Below are 23,614 nucleotides of genomic sequence, written 5' to 3' on the forward strand. Positions count from 1 at the left end.
CTGGAAACAAAGGCAGGAGATCGGTCCCAGCTGCTTTGGGATGATTTCAGCATGGATTTGGGCTCAGCTGAGGGTTAATGCAGTCAGTTGGGCACGGGGAAAGCCCTGACGGGCATCGCTACCAGACTCTTACAACATCATCCATGGCATCCTTGACTGCGGACACGGTCAGGACCAAGACCAGGGGCACCACGGTAGTGAACCAGGAGAGGGAGGAGATCTCAGGGATGAGCTGCAAAGAGAGAGAGAAATCAGGATGCCCACAAAGCTTGGAGGGGTTTTTTCCACCCGGATTTGGCAGGCAGAGAGGCTGAAGGGCCGACTTCGAAGACCAACAGCAAGAAGAGGCCAAGCCTGGAAACTGGCCTCTCCCCCACGGCTTTCAAGTGACACCTCTATTCCGCTTTCCCTGTGCCTGGAGAGCATTGAAGGAGTCCAGCTGAGGAGAAGGCCGCAGCAGAGTCCACTGAGGAAAAGTGGATTGCGAGAGAGTCGCCAATGGTCCCTTGGACAGGTTACGGGGAGGGGGCTGCTCTTTGCTGCCAAAGCAGAACCGCCACAGAGGCCCCAGAAGGGGACAAGGCGGCCAGTTCTCGCGTGTGAACAAAGGGAGGGGAGCCAACTGGAGGTTGGCCACACAACCGCTCAAGGGGAAGTTGTGTACAGCATACGTGACTAATCAAAAGAGGAGGAGGCATAAAAGTTGTTCTGTGAATGGTGCCGTGAGAAACAAAAGTAAAAAAGAAGGGAGCAGAAGGGGGGGGAGACCGGCAGATGTTGTGGCACGCTTGACAATGTGTGGGGAAACCGCCAAGCCCTTCTTCTCCCCGGCTTGTTCTGAGAAAATCGGAGAAGGTTGGAGCAGTGCGTCTGAAACTCAGAAGACGGATAAAGGTTCATCCGATTGAGCGAAGCAGCTCCCCGCAAACAAAAATTAAAAATCTTTGACTTATGACAGCAATCGGCTCTGGAATTTCCATTGCTAAGTGATTGCGGTCGTTAAGCGCAATAGCATCACTTAGTGACGGCAATCCCTACAGTCACAATTGTTGTTGTTAACTGAATCCCACGATCGTTGGCTGAAGCAACTTCCTGCCCATTTCTCACAAGGAAGTAGGGAAATAGGCAGGAAGTTGCAGGTCCCAGACTTGCAGGCAGAGAAGTACATGGCTGCTGCTGCTGGGTGGGGGGAGGGAGGGAGCGAGTGAAGGGGTGGGGGAGCAGGGGAGAGGGGAGACTCAGGGAGGGTACCCAAAAGGCACAGCACAGGGAAGATGCAAGAGACGACATGTAAGAGCAGACATGTCAAACACAAGGCCCGGGGGCTGGATGCGGCCCGCGAAGTGGTTTCATGTGGCCCGTGAAGCCATTCTGGAAACAGTGAGGGAACGGCCCCCGCTGCCTTGGCCCTGGCCCAGGCCAGCCGGGAGCCAATGTACAATTTTGTGGTGGCCATCTATGCTGAAACACATTCAGTCTTAGCTCCACAAGGCCATCTGGAAACAGCGAGGAACCAGCCCCTGCCGCGTCGGCCCTGCCCCCAGGGTGCATGCTGGGGAGGTGTCACCCTTTGTGAGGAATGAAGAAATGGACCATGCCTTGGCGCTTGCCCTGGTCCCACCCCTTCTACCAGAGACCCTCAGATCTGTCCCATTCCTGCCCAGGCCCCCACAGGCACCCTTGACGCAAACAATGTAGAGCTGGCCATCCCCACCCAGTAAGCCACACCCACTCCATCCATGCCCACCCAGTAGGCCACACCCACCCTGGCCACACCTACCTGCCCCCCCCCGAGGGCAACCGCAATGCTGATGCAGCCCTTAATGAAATTGAGTTTGACACCCCTGTGTAAGAGGGTTCACAAGAGGTGACGCGCAGGCTGGAGAGATTGCGCAAGATGGTTCAGTGGTCAGGGAATCTGTGGGTTGCAGTGAGAATTGGGGAAGGTGTGTGGGGTTGCACAAGTGGCCAGTGCAGTGTGAGTGTGAGTGATAAGGGGGAGATCTACACCAACAACCTGCCACCTTCCCCATTGCAAACTGGCAACTAGTGGTAGGTGTGAATGGGTTGCCAAGCACCCAGATCAAGATTAGAAGATTTTGGGGGGTTCTGGGACAGCGAGAACTGTGAGGACCGGTTGTAACCATCATTCGTTCAGTGCCATCTTAACCTGTAATAGTCACTGACTGAATGGTGGTAGGTCAAGGACTAGGGGTGGATATTATTCACCCTCTTACAAGTGGCCGGGTCCTGTCCTCAGGGGAAGCCCAACTCTCAGAAAAGGAGCGGGAAGAGCAGTTCTCTTGAGGACCCCGATGGGTGGCAGAGTCTACAAGTGGAGGGAGGCAGCCTCTGCTGGGGGGGGGCCTGGACGTTACTGCTGGGCAGGAAAGGGCGGAGAGCCAAAGAGGGAAACGGCTTCTCCCACGGGGCAGGTGAGATAGAGGAGTGCCAAGATCCAGAAGCTGCTCGGTCAACCTTTGTTCCTCAGAAGGGAAGGAGCCAGCGCACCCACGGATGTTCTCAGGGTCCTCCCCAGACAGTGCCCCCTCTTTCACGTGCCCACCCCCCCCCATCCCGGCCCACAGCCATGCCAGAAGGGAGCCTGAAGGGAAGACTTGCCTGCAGAATGAGCAAGATGAGGAAGTAGGCATTGGCGATGCGCTGGAATTGTTCGAAGAGGTTGAGAGGCAGGAAGGTGAAGAGGTTGTACTTGGAGGTTTTAATGGAGTTTTTCTGTGGACGGAAGACAGCCGTGAAGACAGGGCAGGAGAGAAGCAGCACAACTCACCCCCCCCTCTCGATGAAACACTGGAGGGCTGAGTGGGCAAGGAAGCCCTCCCGGAGGGCCTGGGTGGCAAAGAGGAGAGAAAGGGCATTGCCACCCCCAGGGTCCTGTTCCCACAGACCCTCAGCTCCCCTGTCTCTGCCACGGAGGGGGGGAAGGAATGGGTGTCGGGGGGGCTGGTTACTTACAGCATAATCAAACTGCAGGTTGAAGGCCCGGTCGTTTGCCCGCAGGCACCGCTCCTCCTCTGCAAGGGAAGCGTGGGAGTTGAGTGCCAGGACGGGGAGGGTGAGGCAGCAGGTGGCAAGACTGGCCCGGAGGCCCGGTGTTCTCCCACCTCTTGGCTGGGGTGGGGGGCATTGCGGTGCAACATTCAGGACAGGAGGAGAAGGAAGGCAGCCCAGGAGAGTGGGTAGACAGCCAGCCCCCTCTCCTCCGTCCCCAGCCAGCAGGCCTGGCTAATTTTCAGTGAACTTATCTGTCCCCCTTCTGCTGCCTCCAGAAATCTGGGAGCCACAATGATGCCCTTCAGGGCCCAAATCTTGTGGCTTTCCTTCTGATCAACACACACACACACACACACACACACACACTGCCTCTGTGCAGCATGCAGGCAGCTTCTACTTCCCTGAAGCTCAGGCCCCCACAGGAATCCCCACAGAGGGAGGAGCGCCTTGCAGGGAGATGAGTGGCAAATAAATTAAACAAACCAACAAAATAAATTTGATAAGCAAACAAAGAGAACTGTCCCGCCAGCAGTGAGGGGGGCAGCCTGGTGACTTCCCCCGGAAGCAGCGCAAGAGACGTGGGAAAGCCAGGGAGCAGATGTGAAGGGTTCATTGTGGCAGGGAGGGGGTCCCATCTTGGGAGGAAAGTGTTGTGCCCCCTGGTCAAGCAGTGCTGGGCAGGACTTTTGGAGGGATGGGGGGCAGCTCTGTATCGGGTATACTTTTTCCAAGAGGCAACTGAGCTCAAGGGAATCTTGGGGTGTCATTTGGCTGCAGGGCTTGGAACAAGGCAAGCCCCTCCCTGTAGACACCCCCCCTCAGCAGAAGGACCCTCCCAAGCCCATCGCATAAGCCTTCCTGCAGGATCAATGCAGATCCTCTCAGATCGGCCACTGCAGAGCACACACACACACACACCCAGGGTGGCAGCGGATTCTGCAATAACTGATCTCTGGCTAACTATCTCTCAGGACCAGCCTTATGGTTTCTGGACAAAATCTCCCCAGTTGCTTTTGGAAACCCACCCACCCCCGCACCCCCACAGCTGGAGTACCAGCCTTGAAAACCAGGGGAAGATGGGTGGGTGGGGAAGCCATGGCACTGCCAAGGAAACTAGCAGAAGGAGGGAGTCAAGCTCTTTCTCAAGGGGGCTTCACTTGAAGACCCCCCCTGTCTTTCTTAAACTAATTCACGGCTTAACAAAAATGAACAAATATTCCACTGCGTTTTGTGCTGTGCTGGGAGACAAGAGACGGATCTGATAATGATGCATTGATTGGCAGAAGCTTGATGGACTCTCCACATGCAATAGATGCTTCCTGGGAGCCTGACTGGGGCTGGGCGGGGGGGGGGAGGTCACCCCGGGCTTGACTGGCTTGCTTGATTATTGAGGGAGAATTTGTAAAAGTAATCAAGCCAGCAAAGAGAGTAAAAATTTAGAAAGGAAACCACACATGTACATGCACAAAGTTTCCAGCTGCTTCGCCTACGGAAAAACATCAACCAGACAACGCAATCCAAAAAGTTTCAAAAACTTAGCCACAAACTTTGCAGGATGTTTCTGGGGCTGAATGTTAATTAAGCAAGAGTCTAGCGATGCCAGAAACACTCCGCTGTCAGCTGAGGCCGTCCTCTCAGAAATGCAGAGATTCTGACAGGAGCCTGAAAGTAAGAAGCAGCTCAGCTCCCTTTGCCCAAATCATGAAGCTGCAAGCGCCAGAAGGACAGTGGCTGCCCTGGATATTTGCCCCAAGGGTTGACAGCGATGCTCAGGGACCTGCAGAGTCCTGCGAGAGGGAGGAGGGGCACCGAGGGGGCCGAGGACCCTCCATCTCGCAGTCCCAGATGGAGGAGGCACTGCCTGGAGTTGCCCCAAATTCTTGGGGAAAGAAAGAAGCCGCCGTCCCTTCTCTGGCTTCTGCCTGGCCTGGAGGAGCTGGCCCAAATGGGGCTGTTTGGCAAAGCTGGGGGCTTTGTCAGGCATAGGGCCAGGCTCCTGCCGAGCGGGTGAGTGGGAGGGGCTGGGGGACACGATCCTTCCAAATGATCTGGCAGAGAAGCGCAATAAACCTAGAGAGGAACGCTCACGTCCAGCCACTGGGAAGGCAGCCATCCAGCTTTTCGCCAAAAGAAAGAACACGCCGTTCCGTTCTGCTCCATCCCACCCTGATGGTTTAGTTCTCTGCTGGAAGAACATCTGGACAGAAAGAATAGAATCCTAGGGCTGGAAGGGACCTTGGAGGTCTTCTAGTAGTTCAACCCCCTGCCCAAGCAGGAGACTTTATACCATCCCAGACAAATGGCTGTCCAATCTCTTCTTGAGAACTTTCAGTGATGGAGCATTCACATGTTCTCCCACTGGTTAATTGTTCTAACTGTCAGGAAATTCCTCCTTAGTTCTAGGTTGCTTCTCTCCTTGATTAGTTTCCATCCGTCGCTTCTTGTTTTGCATTCAGGGGCTTTGGAGAACAGATTGACCCCCCCTCTTCTCCATGAAGCCCCTCATTGCACTGAAAAGATAGCTATTGTATCACCCCTGGTTGTTCAGAAGAGAAAGCAGCTTCTGGAAAAATGGCTGGGAGGGAGGCAGAGGTCTGTTATGCTTGAAACATAGGGTGGGTCTTCATCCAACATCAACTGTGATGAGCACAAGGTGGGGGAGGGGCACTGCAGAGGCCAGCCCAGTTGGGATTTCAGCCCCCAAGAATAAGTACTCAGCCCCCCCCTCCCCATGTCCCAGGGCTTCCTTTGAAGTTATCTCTGGGTTGAGGTAGCATTTGCTTCCACAAGTGCCCCTGCCTCACTTTTAAATGTAGCAGTAGCAGCTGGGAGGGCAGACCCCCGATCTATCCTGGTTCCAGTGTGAACAGGAAGAGCTCCTCACTGGGCAGACTCCAGCTTAGGAAGGAGGCCTCTTGGGCCAAGGGATTTATTAATGCTGCTCTCTCCAAAGCAATAGTTAATTCTCCAAAGGAAGAAAGGAATTATTATCCTGCTGCTTGTAAGAGTCCCCAAAATAGCACAGATGCCTGTGGGAGAGTTGAGCTTCTAAATAGGAAGTCCAGCTACGATTCCATTTAAGGTGCTGATAACTCCGTTGCTGCTGGCTTCCAGGTCAGGGGTCTCCAACCTTGGCCACTGTACAACTTGTGGACTTCCACTCCCACAATTCCTCAGCCAGCCACGAAGTCCACAAGCTGTAAAGTGGCCAGGGTTGGAGACTCCTGTTCCAGGTGGCTTGCAATAATTAAAAAAAAAATCGCAAGAGGAGGCAGCCCCCCCCCCTTTCAGCAGGGGTTCACACAATATATCGCTGGGAGGAAAAAAAAGGGTTCCAGCCATTTTTATTACCACAATGCAAACTCAGCCCACGCAGAACAGCACAATGTCCAGGAACTTCAGGGGATCAAGGCCGCTCTCCAGAGAGCAGTCAATCATTACTCAGGTTTTGCAAGGGCATCACCATCCTGGTGATATAAGTCTCAACTAGATCATGCAACAACATAGGAAAACACGGTGTTGGCACACTCAAGGGGCACATCGTCCATTCCCATGCTGGTCTAGGGGCCCTCCTGAGTCCAGTTTCAGCAGCCCTTGTGGCCCCTCCACCAGCACCTGGGCCCCAGAATGAGAACTGGGTCTCTTCAGCCTCCAATAAGTGATGGCCTTCAGCCCTTCCAGACCAGCTCTGGCCTGCCACAGCAGCCTGACCCGCCTGCAGATTCCCCAGCAAGCGCTTTCAGAGCAGGCTGGCAGTTCCCCCATAGCCCAGCCCCCACATACCCACCTCTCCCCACTTCTTGGGAGACCCCAAGAAGTCCCCAGGATCATACAAGCCTTTTGGTACAGGGCAGAAATTAGGGTGGTCCCAGGTTCTCATGTCCAGGGAAAGACAGCAAAGCTGCCTTTTGTTGCTTGTGTCTCTGGTGTCATGAACACACACACACACACACACACACACACACACACACACACACCGTGGTGGTGTCCAAAGATGGGAGAGGACATATTCATCTTCATCACCTGTCTGCCCGTTAGGAAAGCAGAATCCCACCCAAGGGATTTTGGCGTTTCAACTCCAGCACTGGAGAGGGTGAAATCTGGAAAAATCCCAGGATTTCTCTTCTGTTTTGCCTCCACCGCCCTTTTGGTGACTGGTCCCACACAGACCTCCCAGGCAAGCAGCTTAATAGGCCTCCCCCCCAGCACTACAGATGGCACAGCTTGTATAAATAGAAGGGAGGACACAGGTGCCCACTGACTCCCCCCTCTCCTGAACTGCCCCACAGGAAATGCTAGGCCTGAGGGTCATCAGTGGTGGGGGTCCCTCGCTCATGAGGAGGGGGAACCTATGGGTAGCTGCCAGTCCTGCTTGTGAAGGCGTGAGAGGAGAACTGAAAGTGATTCACAGCCTCACTCACACAACTCAACACAGGGTGAAATTGTGAGTCACCGTTCCCTTTTCTCCTCGGCTTCAACACTTGCCACAAAGCTCCTTTCCTTCCTTCATATTCCCACCCACCCAGCAGTCCCTCAGCCCTCCCTCCCCTGCACCGCCATGCCATGCCAGCCCCAATGCCCCTTGGCTGGTTGGGCACGAGGGGCCCGATCCGCAGGTGGGCAAGGCTGCTCCTGGCACGGGAATGTCTCCAGCCAGGGTGACTGTAGCCACCCTGATGCTTGGAAGCTCTGCCTGCTTTTTTTTAAATATTTAAACAAGTTTTATTGGTTTTTTTTTAAGTTTTACATAAAAGTGCTAGAGAAACACCGTGGTGATGGGGTAATCAATCATCCAAAGACAAAGTCATATATAGTATAACTCAAATTAATTCAAGGAAGCTCTGCCTGCTTTTATGGGTGATGGACCTGTGCCACATATTAAAACTAGGTGGCACCCATGCTCCTGCCTGCTTGGCCTGGAATGGGAGGGGGGGAGGCTGATGGCTCACTGCCAGGAAATAGTGGGAGCGATCCCCCCCCCCCCCGTGGGCCAGGAGGAAGAGGCACTCCAGAGGGATGCCTCCCAGCACCTGGGACTCTTGCTGATGGGGGGGGGGGTGGCACGGCTTTGTTATTTGGGCTGCCAGGAAGTTTGCCCCCTCCAGATGGCAGCAGCAGGAGGAGGAGCCTCTTCGCTCCGGATGCTTGCACCCTCTGCCATTTGCCCAGTCCAGCCCAAAGACTGTCCTGCTTCTCCTTGAAGATTGAGGGTGCCATTCTCTGCCCCCCCCTCCTCAACAAACCCCAGGGCCCCTTTGAGATGCCCCCTCAGCCTCCCTTCTCTGAGGGACCCCAAACCAGGGGCTGCCCCTGGGCTGGTATGCGGCAGGTGCCCTCCCCTCCCCTCCCCCGCTCCTCCCCTCCTGGAGCAGGAGGATTCCCCCCCTCCCTCCTCGCATTCCTGCAAAGAGATCTCAAGTGGGTTGGGGGGGGCAACACTTGGGATGCGTCTCTGGGAGGGAGGAATCAGCACTGAGTTGGGACCGGATGCAGCTGCGGCCTCACAGCAAGGCCCAAGCCATGCCTGGCCTGCACCTTGCTAGAGTCCAGGGTTGAAGGGGGTGTAGGAGACCCCCAAGGGAGTACTGGGAAGGAGCTAGCAGCATTTTTCTGCCTTGTTTCAGGTGGCTTTCAGGGGCTGCAGCTCTCTGACATGGGAGGGGGGGGTAGGGTTAGGGTGAGCCTTTGAGTGGCAGGCTTTGATCAAACAAGGTGCTGCAAGACTCTTGCCCTAGGCCAGGGGTAGGCAACCGTGGCGCTTTTATGACTCGTGGACTTCAACTCCCAGAATTCCTGAGCCAGCCATGCTGAGGGGAAAGGGAGAGGTTTCCAAGCCAAGCCATGCTGGCTTAGGAATTCTGGGAGTTGAAGTCCATGAGTCATAAAGCAGCCTAGACCTAGGCCAGAGGTAGGCAACCTCGGCTCTTTAGGGTTGCCAGGTCTGCTTCCAAAAAATAGCGGATAAGCGGGGGGGGGGGTTAAGTAGTAAAAAAAGTAGACTGTACAGCTTTAGATTACGTACCATTTCATCATAAAGCTTTTGAATAAAAAAAAATGTCCACTATTTTGTGAAAAAAAATAGTGAACATAATGTGAAAAAAGTGGACTGTCCACTCAAATAGTGGACACCTGGCAACCCTACGGCTCTTTTATGACTAGTGGACTTCAACGCCCAGAATTCCTGAGCCTGCCATGCTGAGGGGAAAGGGAGAGGTTTCCAAGCTGAGCCATGCTGGCTCAGGGATTCTGGGAGTTGAAGTCCACGAGTCATAAAGCGGCCTAGGCCTAGGCCAGAAGTAGGCAACCTTGGCTCTTTTATGACTCGTGGACTTCAACTCCCAGAATTCCTGAGCCAGCCACACTGAGGGGAAAGGGAGAGGTTTCCAAGCTGAGCCATGCTGGCTCAGGAATTCTGGGAGTTGAAGTCCACGAGTCATCAAAGAGCCGAGGTTGCCTACCCCCTGGCCTAGACAGACAGGGCTCTCCCTCTTCCGGGTGGGGGTGGGGGTGGGAATTGCAGCCATGGGGCTCCAGAGCCAAAGGCCGGGGCCCACCCGTTCCCAGCGAGGAAGGGAGAGGGGCTCGCCCTTTAGGGGCAAGTGGAGTTTTCCAAGTCTGGACCTTCCTCACCAATTTGTTTGGTTCCAGGAAAAGTAGTTGGCTTGATTCATCCTTTTCAAAAGAAAAGCAGGAAACCGACTGGCTGCTTTGGCTGCTGCTGGGGCGGGCGGGGCGGGTTGAATGGGCAAGCAGGAAGCCCGCAGCCCTCAGACTGACTCCCAAGTGTGGGAAACCACACAACTGCTCGTCGTTTTGGCCAAGAACTCTTTTGGGAGGAAGGCAGGTAGTGGCCAAAGGGGAAGAAGGAAGCCCTCCCCCCACATTGGCCTCCAAAAGCCTTGAGGGTGGGGGCTGGACTGGAAACTGCTCTAGGATCTCTTCCAGGAGTCTCTGCCCCAGTCTTGATGGTTGCCCTCCTGGGTGAGGCCCATGGCTACCATTTACCCCAGGGACCCCCAGCAAGGTGGGTTCAAGATGGCCTCAGTGCTCCCTTCCCATGGCACAAATGGGATCAGAGTAGAGCTGGGGGGGTGTCCAAATTTCTGTTTGCTGACAACCCCCCCCCCCCAGCCTCTTTTGGCACAGAAGTCAGTTGGGAAGGGCAGACCAGCAGCCTCTCCCCCATTCATGCTGAGGCTCCTCCCCCTTCCAGACCAATAAAGGCTCAGGTGGGGCTTTGGAAGGGGGCAGAACAGGCCTTTCCTCCCCTTGCCCCCCCCGCTGCCCCCTGCCTCCCCCTCTTTGCTCACCAGTTCCTGGGGCCACGCTTGGGGTTCTCGACCTGGGAGTCTCCGGAGGGGTCATGCCCAGCCTGCCGCCGGCGCCCCAGGCAGTCGAGGTCTCGGGTGGGGGGACAGCATGGTCAGCACAGCAGCCGGCTGGTTCAGCTCAGGGTGGGTGGGGGGGATGGGTGATGCCCCCACACCCTGGGGCCCAGAGAAGCAGCGAGGGTCTGCGGGGGGGGGGGGCTGGAATGCTGTGGAGAATCCGAGGGAGAGTCAGTTGGTGACAGTTGGAGGGAGAGAAGGGTCAGCTGGGAGACAGAGGGCTGCAATGCTGCCCACAAGTGGGCGGCAGGCACGCTGGGCCCCCAAGACCCCCAAGGGAGGGTGCAAAGCCCTTCCCATCAGTGACCCCCCGGGTCACACGAGCCAGGGGCTTCTGCCTGTGGTTTAACCCACAAAGAAATCCGCTTCCACGCCTGTTGGGCTGCACGGCTCTCCCACTTCTCAGCCACGTCCAGGTCTTTGGGCTGGACTGGCTCCTAGCAGGTGCCCCTTTCAGAAAACAGGGCGAGGGTCCAAAAATGAACAGCCTGTGGATACTTTTATTAGGGGTCAGTGACAGTAGGGAAGTCAAGGCGAGATCTGGGGAAAAGCCTGCCGAAACGGTAGAGTTAAGCAAGCAATATTCCTCCTCCCATCAAAGTCATAATGTTCATTTGAAACCCAGCCAATCCACAGGTGGTTTGATGAGCGGGTAACTGGCACAGTTGGCCCGCATCTCAATGGTCTTCTCCAGTTTCGTTTCTCTGCAACCCTCTCCCTGATAAAGGGAGAGCCATCCCTATCTCAAGGGGGAGGAGGTAGGAGGGGAATATAGAAAGCGAAAGTTATGCCAAGTACATGCAAGCTCCCCCTCCCCCCAACAGAATGGCATGCCCCAAAAGCAGAATATACTGTATGGCCAAGGAAACATAGGAGGGTTTGGGGCATCCTGACTGCCTGCCTGGGGAGAGCCACTGTCTGCTCCTGCTGCTTCCCAAAGTAGTAGTAGTAATAATAATAATAATAATAATAATAGTAGTAGTAGTAGTAGTAGTAGTAGTAGTAGTAGTAGTAGTAGTAGTAGTAAAGCCGGAAGGGACCTTGGAGGTCATCTAGTCTAACCCCCTGCTCAGGCAGGAAACCCTATACCATTTCGGACAAATGGCTGTCCAGTCTCTTCTTAAAAACTTCCAGTGTTGGAGCATTTACCGCTTCTGGAGGCAGGTTGTCCCCCGGTTAATTGTTCTCACTGTCAGGAAGTTTCTCCTTAGTTCTAGGTTGCTTCTCTCCTTGATTAGTTTCCACCCGTTGCTTCTTGCCCTGCCTTCAGGTGCTTTGGAGAATAGCATGACTCTTCTTTGTGGCAGCCCCTGAGATATTGGAACACTGCTATCCTGTCCCCCCTCGTCCTTCTCTTCATTAAACTAGACATATCCAATTCCAGCAACCGTTCCTTATATGTTTTAGCCTCCAGTCCCCTGATCATCTTTGTTGCTCTTCTCTGTACTCTTTCTAGAGTCTCAGCATCTTTTTTACATCATGGTGACCAAAACTGGATGCAGTATTCCAAGTGTGTGCAGTATTCCAAGTGGGAATGTGTTTGTCTCAGGAGTTTGAGAAATCTGGGATCAGCCGGGAATACAAGCAACAGATTCCAGGGCACAATGGGGAGGGGGCTGCTTCACACCAGGGCTTATGTGGCCCCAAATCGCTGTGACCCTCTCTGCCAGACTGAGGGCTGCCCTGGACAAAGCAAGGTGTGACTCAAACTACACTGCCCCTTTCCTGGCTTCCCCCAACAGGGCCAGGACAAGTCTCTATGGAAGGAGTCGAGGAGGAGGGCTGGTGGCAGTCTGGAAATTTGGGGGCACATCTGGGCCCCCAAAGGGGCTTTCTGGGCATTGGCCTGGGTCCCCTTTGCAGGCGGCTGGCACAGCAATGGATCAGCCACTCTGTGGCAGTGCCCTTGTTCCTCACAAACACTTGACTCATTTCCCGCAAGAAGGAGAGACACCCCCCCATCAGGGTCCAGCCCCCTCCCCCAGTGCCTCAAGAGCTGGGGGAGGAGGGAGTGGTTTCCCCCATCTATTTTCAGGGCATCACCTCACAAACTCTTCATGTGCGGGCACAAATGTACAAATCCAGCTTACTAGTTGTGCCCCCTGCATTTTGATGGAGGTTTGCAAAAACGAAGAAATAAAACCTCACCCAAAAAAAGATGCTTTGTGGGGTTGGGACTCTTGAGGGAAGACCCTCTGCAGACCAAGTCAACGGATGTGATGTCCCCACACCCTGCCCCAGCACTGCAGGACCCCTCCTTCTGCCGGACCAGCTGAGGAGGAGGAACTGCCAATCCGCCGCTCCCCCCACCCTTCCCTGACATTTGCAGGGGGCTGAGCTGAGGGCAGGGAATGACTGCCCTTCAAAGAAGGATTTACCTGCCCGTTTAAGCAACACCCTGAAATGCCAAGGGCTTCAGGCGACCGGTCACACGTGGCTTCCGAAATCCCGAGTGGCTCAGTGGCCACAGCGAGGGAGGACGGGCGTGGGGCTTTGGCCTCGCAGAGACTGCAGGATGTGAGGCAAAAAGGGTGTCACAGGAGTTCCCGCCTCCTGTCCCCCTTGGGGGGGCCCTGCAGAGCCCAGGAATAGGGCCAGATCAGGAGCTCCAGAAGCAGCTCAGGTGACAGCAGTTGTGGGGTGGCTTCCTCTTGGGCTCCTGCTTGTGGGAGTCTCCTTCTCACGAAAAGAAGGCTCCCTGTCATCCAAGGTGACTATGAAAGGGGGGGGAGAAGAACAGGGAGGGCCTCCTCTTTGGGGTACCCCAATTGGGAGGGGCAGAGGGCTCCCCAGTTCCTGCTTGTAAAATCTAGCTGTAGAGGTGGCCAGGCTGACCCCGTCCATCCCTCTGGGCTGCCTTCACGCCAGCCCCACAAGGAAGGCGATGGAGAAGTCCTCAGACATCCAGTCCCAAGGGGTCTTCTGCTCCCCTGGACATTTGATCAGAAGAGCAGTGGGGCGGGCTGAATCCCCTGGCAAACTTCTGGGTGACTTTGAGCAGAGCAGAGTCAGCAGGAAGGAAGTCGGGTTTGCCACTCAGGGTGTGCCCTGGTGTAAGCACGGCCACAGCCCCCCGGGAGGAATGGGGCTCTTGCAGGCGATGACATTCAGTGTGAACAAAGATTGCCGTTCTCTGGCCAGACTCACAGCATGGAGCAAGCGACCCTGGGAACCGCAGTGGCATTGCCCTGCTCTCCCCCTGCTCTGTGGGGCTTCCTCAGCGGATCCTGCAAACTCAAACTCTCCCAGACCTCGCCTTACTTGGACTACGACTGGCCCCTGATCCTCCCCCCCTCACCTTGGCCTTCACCTACGAGCATGATGCCCAGGGGAAGGGCCTGATTCTGAACTTCTGCAGAAGAGGGACGATGGGAAAAAAAACAGGGGAATTTTGCCCAAACAAGGGCCTGCCAGAACATCCTCCCATAGTCCTGCTGGAGAGGGCAAAGTCCAGGGCGATGTGATGCTTTCAGAGAAAGACAAATATTCTGCAGGTACATACGCACGCACACACACGCACACGCTTTGCTTTCCGTGCTTGTTTCCTTTGGGCCAGGAGTTGGTGTCTCTTCAATAAAGGTGTCGGAAAGCCCACTCATCACCGGGCCACATCTCCTTCACTCTGGGTCTCCACATACCCTCGTCCTCCTGATAGATGGGGCTTCCAGGCACCCAGCCCGCCCCACAACCTTAGAAGACAAAGGCAGCAGGGGAGATCCTGGAGGGGGGCCCGCTCTGTTCACTCACCCTTCCAGTTCTTCCTGCCCGCGGATGGCGCAAAGAGGGGCATCCCGTCAGCAGCCCCACCAGCGCAGGCTCAGCTCCTGGGCCAGAGAGAGAGAGAGAGAGAGAGGGACGTCACTGGAGGGGCTGGTGGGCCCTCCGCTCACGCTGGAGGAGGGAGGCAGACACGGGTCACCTGGCGGGTCCGATTACACCTGTCTGCCACCATCTGGCTAGGTCTGTGTCAAGCAGGTGGCTTGCTCTGGGGCTCTTTGAAAATAGGAAGGGGCTACCTGCCCTGCCTATTCCAGGTGGGAAGAGGCATAGGGGGAGGGCTTCCTCACCCTGGTGCCAGTCCAGCTCCCCTTGCCAGCAGCAGGCACAGGAACGTCTTTCTGAGCCAAGAGAACATCTGCCCATCCAGCCCTCAAACCAATTGCTGCTCCTCCTGGAATCACATTTCTTCAAAGCCCCCCCTGCTGACACACCCACCCACTACACCCCCTGCAAGTTCTCCCTCCTCCAGCACTGGGAGTGTCCAAGAAAAGCCCCCCCCCTCTGCCAGCCTAGAATCTCTTTGAGGCTGAGTGAAGGGCAGCCCATGGCCAGTGAGGCTGCTGGCTGCCCTTCCTGACCGCCAGCCTCACATCCCTGGCCTGGCACCTCTTCCCCTCTGGCTGACCAGCGCCACGAATTGCTTAATAAAGATGGGAGCAGGTAGAAATGCACCCGTTACTTACTTATTTATTCAATTTCTATAGTTGCCCATCTCAAACCAGTGACATAAGACAATTATAAACAGTTGCAACGTATTATGTCACTTCTCTTTCTCCATTTCTGCTTTTTCTTCTCTGGACAGTCTCCTTCCTTCCTGCTGTCCACACATCCCTGACCCCAAAACATGTTTAAAGATTGGGGGAGGGTTAACGCAAATGGACAGGGAAAATATATGTGTGACAATATGAACAATGTGACTTCTCGTCAGTATTTTAAAAGAACTGGAAAATATTTCATCCACAACTTTATTTTTTTTTCCCTTGAACACATTTTGCTTCTCATCCAAGAAGCTTCTTCAGTTCAGTTCAAGGGGAAAAAAACCCCCAAGAAAATCCAGTGGCCTTTTGCAAAAGCAGCTATGGGACAACCATGGCCTGGAGGAGTGAGAAGATCCACAGACATTTCACCCACAAAATAACTTTTTTTTCCTTTGCCAATTTACTAAAGAGTCTTTTACTTAAACAACAGAACTCATGGAGTCCTGGAGTTGAACATGGTCCCTGACACCATTCATTTCAACCCCCAGCCCAGGAATTTAAAGGACAGTCTCTTCTATAGGGTTTCCTGCCTGAGCAGGGGGTTGGACTAGATGACCTCCAAGGTTCCTTCCAACATCATCATCATCATCATTATTATTATTATTATTATTATTATTATTATTATTATTATTATTATTATTATTATTATTATTATTATTACTACTACTACTATGGATCATCGCACAGTCAGCCAGATGTTCAGACTGGATTTGGCATTTTGTCTACCTATCGAGTCCTTACCCAGGACCTGGGATAGGCAGATGTGGATGTTTGACGGTATTACAGATATCGTCGCAGGATGGAAGCAGTTCCTAGTAAGGCTGCCTTTTGCAATTGACTAATGGTGAATTTGTCAATGCCAATGGTGTTCAAGTGGTGCTCCAGTTGTTTTGGGATTGCACCTATTACAATTGGTACTACCCTTGCTTGCTTTTGCCACAATCTTTCTATTTCTATTTGTAGGTCTTTGTATTTTGTTATCTTCTCCAGTTCTTTCTCGTCTATTCTGCTGTCTCCAGGCACTGCCACGTCCACTATCCAGACTTTTTTGTCATTATTATTATTATTAGTATTATTATTAGTAGTAGTAGTATTATTATCATTATTATTATTATTATTATTATGCACCACGCTGGGTCCTGTCCTCCGGAGCCAAGAGCATCGGGGGCATACAATGTGTATCCATAATTCTCATTGAAAATCAGATGCAAATTTGTCTCTCTGGGCTTGCATAATTTCCTTGGCCATTTGCCCCCCCCACACACAAAAAGTCTACAATTCTAGATGTCCTCAAACATTCCAGAGACCGAGGAAGGGGCCGTATGAGGTCATGTCCAACCTCAGCTGACATTGATTGATTCCAAACTCTGTTAACAAACTTGAGTTCAACCGCAAACAGAAAAATAATAGAAAAATAGGATGAGGTCAGGCCGGATCGGTTAGTTTTGACTCTGAACGTCAACAGCAGGACAGAGAGATCAACCCAACAAACTTCTTTCTCCCTATCCTTATCTGTCTGTCCGTCTCTCTGTCTGTCCATCCACCTTCTTTGTATTAACCTCACTTTAAGATCAAATGTAACTAATTTTACATCCTTTAAAGCACCCTCACACTGTTTTACAAGAACAGGAGATACGAGCTGCTTGTCCCCGGGGTCACATAAATAGTTAATGTCAATTTCATCGCCTGCCTTCAACATATCTTCTAGAAATACAGGCCAGCTTCAGGGTCTGAATGGATTCCCTCCTGGATCCCTGGCTAAAAGGCAAGTCCAGCTGTCCCGCCACTCAGATGCTGGCGCCGAAGCGAAGAACATGCCAGGAACCACTTTGGACACAGCTTGAAGTTCTATGCAAACTTTTGTAAAGAGTTTCTTCAGAAATCAGCTAGCCCAGAGCGAAAAGCCTTGCCTAGCCCCCCCTTCCCGCCCCCCCAGGTCAAGATCTACCAGGTATTTTTAGATGTCATTCCTGTATAACATAAAAGCCTTAAGAGCAGGAGGGTAAGCCCCAGATCCATGGCCCATCAGCTGCAGTAAACACTGGCTTTTCTAAATTCCTCCTTTCCTCCCCCAGAAAAACCAGTGCTAAAAATAAATGCCCAGCGATATGTGCCTGAAATGATAGAAAATGGGATCCTCCTTTGACAACGGATAGCTTGTCATTTCCATACCAGATTCTGAAAAAATGTTTCTGCTCGGAACGTCAAGAATACACTATAAATTCACACAAATCAGCATGAAGGAATAGAAAGAGGCAGAGCGTTTAAAACACAAATAGTTAAATCCCTCTTAATTGTGTTTGCCTTATCCAACACATGAAAAAATTCTATATCGCTTACTTGATCTTCTTTCGTTTGGCCCAAGAAGAAAGTAAATGATATTTACCAGTTTCAGTCAGACGTATAGAATTAAAACAAAACAGGCTCTGAGTATTTTAGCACAGGACTCTGAACACGAGTCCAAAAGCTGCATCCCCTCCGTGGGTCAAAATTTGGGGTGGGCAGAAGGTGGATTTCTCTCAACCTACCCACACCAGGCAGGCCACTAAACTCAGGCACGGAAATGAGACCAGGAATGGGCGTTTGTGGCTTATTCATCAAACCTTGCGATTGTGAGAAAGTGTGATACACAACCACTGACCTCATCTCTTGGCAGGAGGGGGCTCGTCCTGAAACGCCCACAGAGCTTCTCCCCAGGCCGGGCAAGTTACAAGAAATCAGCCTGGCACCCTGTCCCTCCCGCCAGGCCCACTCCGGGTTGGCCTCTCCAGAGCCAGCTGTGTTTAGCCTGGGTTGATGCCACCCTCTGCAGGAACTGGCAAAGGCAGGCGGGACAGTAACCAGCACCATGAAAGCAGCGGAAATCCCTCAGGCCATTGCTTTTCCCTGCCGTGTTGGGGAGGAGGCCTGCACGGGCACCAGTAATGTCGCCACTGACATCTGGGCAGCAACCTGACCAGAAAACGTTGCGCCGTCAGATCCTGGGGTGGGAGCGAAGAGGAGGAAGTGGCAGCTGTGGAAGGCAGCGCCTTTCTGCTTCTCCCTCCGACCACCCCCTCTTGCTCGGTTGCCGCGCTGCCTTCCCGTTTTATCTTGGGGAGCGGGCTCCCCATCCCGGGACCAGCCGATCCCCCTCTGGGCAAAGGAGCCGAAGGAGGCTCGTCAGGCTCCCCTGGCGGTGCTGGCCCGCAGGTCTCCCTGGCCCTCTGGGCAGGCACCCCGGACCGAGGGACACGCGGGGCCCATTTCGCAAGGCCGCCCAGCGCCGCTCCTTAGATCAGTGTTTCTCAACCTGGGCAACTTTAAGATGGATGGACTTCAACTCCCAGAATTCCCCAGCCAGCTTTGCTGGCTGGGGAATTCTGGGAGTTGAAGTCCATCCATCTTAAAGTTACCCAGGTTGAGAAACACTGCCTTAGATGGAAGCGCGAGCAGCTCTCCGGCGGCCTCGGGAGGGAGGAGCTGCTGGGTCTTCCCGGGAAAAAACAGGCTGGGAAGCCAAGCGGGGTAGGGGGGGGAAGAGACATCCCCCCCCAGCTCTCCCACTAACATCAGGAGCTGCAACAGGCAGCCTGCGGGGGGGGGGGGAGGGCATGCCAGCTGGGGACAGAATTAGCGTGAGCTGGGGAGGGGCCGCGCTCCTTGGCACGTGCCCCATCCTGCTAGGGAGAGAAGTTTAGAAGCGGCCCGGGGAGGCCCACATGGGGCACCGCTCCCTGGCTTTGGGCCGCTTGCTTCAATTCCTGGAAAGTTTACCGCCACCCGGGGAGGGAGCCCGGCGGAAGGGGGGAGAGAGAGAGGGAGGGCGGAGGGTCGCCCAGGCTGCTGCTTCAGCGCCTCCGAGGGGAGCCCGGCCGGGAGGTCCTCTCGGGCTGCGCGGCTCGCCAAGGCCGGATTCTCCGGGGACGAGAGAGAGGAAGCGGCCGGGGCCGCCCTCGTGAGCCCAGCCAAGCTGCGCGGCCGGAGAGGGCGCGGGCGGTTCAGGGGCTCCGACCTGAGGCAATAAACCAAGATCCGCTCCTGCCCGACGGACGCCCCGGAGCGTGCCTGCCCGCAGCCCGGCCGGTGCCCCCTAGCCTAAGGGAAGCCGGCACTGCCCGGCCCGACCCGACCCCAAGTTTGCGCTCCGCCCCGAGCGGCCTTCAGGGGGCCAGAAGCGCCCACGACGACCTCTCCCTCGCCCCGCCACGGCTTGCTCCCCAGCGAGGGCCGGAGGGGCCCCCGAGGAAAAGGCGTCGTCCCCCGGGGCCTCCACGAAGCTGCGCTCCGGATGCCCGCCGGACGCCCGACCTGCCCCGCCCTCGCGCCTCAGCCGCCGCCCCCGCCCGCCCGCGAACCCAGGGCGGGTTTCCCGAGGGCCCCGCGGGCGCCCCTTTGGCGAGGGCAGCGGCTCTTCTGGGGAAGCGTCCCGGGACCCCGCCCGCCTCCCCCGCTACTCCTGGCAGGCCGTCCGGCCACCACGGGTCCGAGGGTCGCTTACCGTCGGCGGCTCTGCACCGGCCGCCTTCCCGCGCGTCCCGCGCTCCGTTCCCTTCGCCTCCGGGCGCTGCTGCCGGACGGGCCGGCTTGTCAGCCTCCTTGTCAGCCGGTGCCCGTGGCGGGCGGGGGCGCTCACGGCTCTCCTCCGCTCCGCTCGGGGTGGGGACGCGGCTCTTTGGCCGGCCCTTTCCCTGCTTCCTGTCGATAGGAAAGTGCTTTCGCTTCGCTTCCTTCGCCGCCGCCGCCGAGCGGGCGCCCGGCCGGGGAGTCGGAGCCGGAACGAAGCCCAACAAGCGGGGCAGGGCCGGTGCTGGCGGAAAGCACTGCGGGGGCGTCCGGAGGCCTTCTGCTGAGAGACCCTCGCCCCGCTCTCTCTCTCTGCCGCCTGGCCCTGTATGTTGTGTGTATGTGTGTGTGTGGGGGAGGCTGAACTTATGCACTCCAAGAGAGCGAATTCTGAGAGAAGCGGGGGGGGGGAGCCCCAATTGCCCACTGGAGATCAGGGTCTTCATTGCCCGGGACAAAGGAAGCCCCCCCCTGGCCGAGGGGTCCCACAACAGACCTCAGCTCAAGCTTCTCTGATCTGCCACCCTGGGGGACCCACCGGAGGAATGTAAAGATGCTGGGGGGGGCACTCCTCACACACCCCACGTTCACCAGTCTGGAGCAAATGGGGGGGGGGAGAATCTCAGCAGCCAAGCAGAAGACCCTCCAGAGGAGGAGGACAGGGGGAGCATGAGGGGCTGGGGGGCCACTATTGAGACAGTGGCTGCAGTAAAGATGATCAGTGCTCTCCGCCTTGGGTGAGTTTGTGGCCAGTGAATGCAGGAGCGGACAGGCCTGGTGAGAGACTTTTGATTTAGCTCAGTGATGGCGAACCTTTTAGAGACCGAGTGCCCAAACTGCAACCCAAAACCCACTTATTTATCGCCGGGTGCCAGGTGGGTGTGGCCCACTGGATAGGCATGGCTGTGGTGGTCATGGCAGACTGGGTGGGTGTGGCCAAGGTGGGCATGATCACCTCAATGTTGCTCGTGGGGAGGGACGCCTGTGGGGGCCGGGCAGGGTTGGGGGAGATCCAGGGCATCTCTGGCAGGTGGGGCGGTGGGCAGGAGGCTCGTCCTGCAGGGTGAGGCGAGGCAAGACGAGGCAGGGCAGGGATGCCATTGTCACAGGGCAAGGCGAGGCAGGGGCCGGGGCGGCGGCTGCCTGACACCATCGGCCCCTGCACACAAGAGGCCAGCGAGCGCATGGGTACTGGGATGCAATCAGCCACGTTAGCGGGCGACTGGTTGAAGAGGGATGGTTGCCACCTCCCTGGCATGGCGCGCGTGCCCACAGAGATGGCTCTGAGTGCCGCCTTTGGCACGCGTGCCATAGGTTCGCCACCACTGATTTAGCTGAAGGCAGCCCCAGCAGGTGGGAAACCACAAGTGGAAAGGCTAGACATGATACCCCCTTGAGAGCCCCCCCCCAAATCCTTTGGCCTCCTTCACAAGTTGATTCTATAGGGACTACCTGACCGCCCCATGCTGGCCAGCTGGGCACTGGCCTCCCCTGCAGTGTCCCACAGCAGCAGAGAGAATGCCACGCCTGGCTTGGTTGGGGCTGCCGCTGCCTGTGGTGAGAGGCCTGGCTGAGGCCACATGGCCGGAACTGGCCTGGGCTTCTGCCAGCAATGGCTGAAGCTTCATTGGGCCTCAGTGGCACCTAGGCCCCTCGGCCCCCCTTGCTTCTTCAACAGGGACTGCAGTGGGGCTGTCTGCCCCAGACGAGATGCACCCACGTATGCACTTTCTGGGGCTGCCAGGTGATTATCCCTAGAGACTGTCAGGGCCCTCCTGGCCGATCACGTCTCAGACAAGAGCGGTCAGCAAGCTGGGGAGATGGAGCCATCGGCCTCATTTCAAGCCGTACAGAAATTAAAGCCCTCTTTGGAAGCCACGCAGCCGATCCGGCCTCCAGCTGGGGGCAGCCCTGAACAGGAAAACGGGCCTGCCTGGCAAGGGTGGGAATCCTGCTGGGCTCCTGAATTTCTCTCTTGTTCAAACCTTCCAAGAGCTCAGAGGTTCCCTCTCCTCACCTGTTTGCAGGTGATCCTCGCTCTAGGGCAGGGGTAGTCAACCTTGGCTCTTTTATGACTCGTGGACTTCAACTCCCAGAATTCCTGAGCCAGCTGTGCTGGCTCAGGAATTCTGGGAGTTGAAGTCCACGAGTCATAAAAGAGCCAAGGTTGACTACCCCTGCTCTAGGGCCACCGGTTCAGCAACCAACTGTACTCACAACGGCACCGAGCGAGGGGTATCTACGACTAACCCTTGAAGTTCTGCGTGTTGCAACGTCCCCACGGCTGCCACACGTTTGCCCTTTGCGCCCTTCACTGCCAGCTGCTGACCAGCAAAGTCAAAGGGAGCCACGGGAATTGTGCATTAACGGAGGTGGGATTTGCAATGTTTTATTCGGGCTGGTGCTTGGCAGTAGGGCCAAACCTGAGGCCGGAGAAGATCAGCACTTGGCATGCTTCAGACTCCCTCTGCAAGTGCCCAGAGAGCCCCATCCGCCTCTGGAACGGCCCCCCTCTGCTCTGGGGCTCTGGTGCGGGAGTTCCCACAGCTCAGGGGCCGTGCCAGAGGGCCCTGGCTGGCTGGGAAGAGGACAGCTACCAATCTTCCCCTCTTCCTCCCTGCCACCATCCTGAGGAGCTTGCCCACAACCCTGAATTAATGGAGGCCAAAGGGTGGTCTTCTCCCAAGAGAAGGACCTTGGCATTCTCCCCAAGTGGCCATGCCCTAAGGCAGGGGTAGGCAACCTTGGCTCTTTTATGACTTGTAAACTTCAACTCCCAGAATTCCTGAGCCAGCCATGCTGAGGGAAAAGGGAGAGGTTTCCAAGCTGAGCCCTGCTGGCTCAGGAATTCTGGGAGTTGAAGTCCACGAGTCATGAAGGGGCCAAAGTTTGCCCCATGCTGGCTCAGGAATTCTGGGAGTTGAAGTCCATGAGTCATAAAAGAGCCAAGGTTGCTTAACCCTGCCCTAAGGCCTTATTGCTGCTTGCTGGCTGAACAGATTACGGAAGGACTGGAGACAAGTTTCCATCCGCACACCCCAATGGATTTCCCAGCTTTTCCAGCATTGGTTGCAGTTTGAGGCAAAGTTAAAGGGAGTCCCCCCCCCCGCCCCTGCTTGGCGATGGCCTGGGCTGCAGAGCATGCCAAGACTGCACCCCAAGGAAACCCCCCTTTTGGGGCCATGGAGCCAACGGGAGATTTAAGCCTTTTTTGGTTGCTTTGCTGGATTGGTCAGAGCAGCTGCCTAGAGAGGAATCCCCCAGAAGCCCCTCTCCCACACTCCCCCCTCATTGGGGAGGAGAAAAGGGGGGGGAATCTCTGTAGTGGTATCTCCTCCCCAGAGAAACTAGCAACATCGACGTGAGCTGCGCCATGCTGCCTTCTTTTTTAAGTGCTGCATAATTTCTGAAAACCTGTGTTTGTGTGTTGACAAAGTTCACAGGTGGGGAAGTCTTACCTTAAGGAAGGAAAAAAGAAGCCCGCGGGCCAGGCTCCTCTCTGACTGAAGAGGGGGTCGGGAAGACTGCAGCCGGGAAGCAACCCGAGGAGGCCAAGGCAGCTAACCGATTTTCAGAGTGGGCTGCTGTGACCCCCCTGGGACTTGGTCCAGCATGGCGGCCGTGGACAACCCCCCCTCCTTCCCTGGCATCGCCTGCTTCTCTTGTGCAGGAGCTTGGGGTACCCGGGGGCAAAACCCCCACCTGTTTGCAGAGTCAGTGACTGGAGTCTCAGAGGAGCCAAAGAGGCTGGAAAAGGATCCACCCTGAAGGGGCAGCAGCGGCCAAGACCCTCCCCGCGAATCATCGCCCTTCTCACATCCCAAAGGTAGCCTCGCTTAGGGAGGAGTGCTAGGAAATCCGGGCATCAGTGATGCCAACAGACCCTGGCTCTCCTGGAGCAACAGAGCTCAGGCCACCTTCAGGCGCTGGGATGGGGCGAGTTCAGGGCAGGATGAGAAGGGGGGGGGAGATTTTTCTGTTTTGGGTTTTCATTTTGTTTTTATAATTCCATTTATTATTACTGCTGGGCTCTCGGCCACCCAGTTTGGTTTTAACTCCAGTGGCTATACAGATGTTTTAAACAAATAAAAACCCTCACTTAAAGCTTCATCCACCAACCCTTCTGGG

At 55.6% G+C, this 23,614-nt stretch overlaps 1 protein-coding gene across 1 annotated transcript in view; it reads right to left on the reverse strand.

Moving 5' to 3' along the window:
• Positions 1-23,614, reverse strand: part of LOC107296950 (probable phospholipid-transporting ATPase IM) — a 58,110-nt gene that overhangs the window by 33,001 nt on the left and 1,495 nt on the right. The window contains 5 exon segments of the mRNA XM_029286178.1: positions 134-232; positions 2,623-2,736; positions 2,977-3,132; positions 4,476-4,501; positions 13,702-13,755. Of these exon segments, the coding sequence (XP_029142011.1) occupies positions 134-232; positions 2,623-2,736; positions 2,977-3,132; positions 4,476-4,501; positions 13,702-13,755 (449 nt within the window).

Source organism: Protobothrops mucrosquamatus, unplaced genomic scaffold (assembly GCF_001527695.2).
Source record: "Protobothrops mucrosquamatus isolate PMUCROS unplaced genomic scaffold, P.Mucros_1.0 scaffold3047, whole genome shotgun sequence".
In the NCBI taxonomy this organism is placed as follows: Eukaryota; Metazoa; Chordata; class Lepidosauria; order Squamata; family Viperidae; genus Protobothrops; species Protobothrops mucrosquamatus.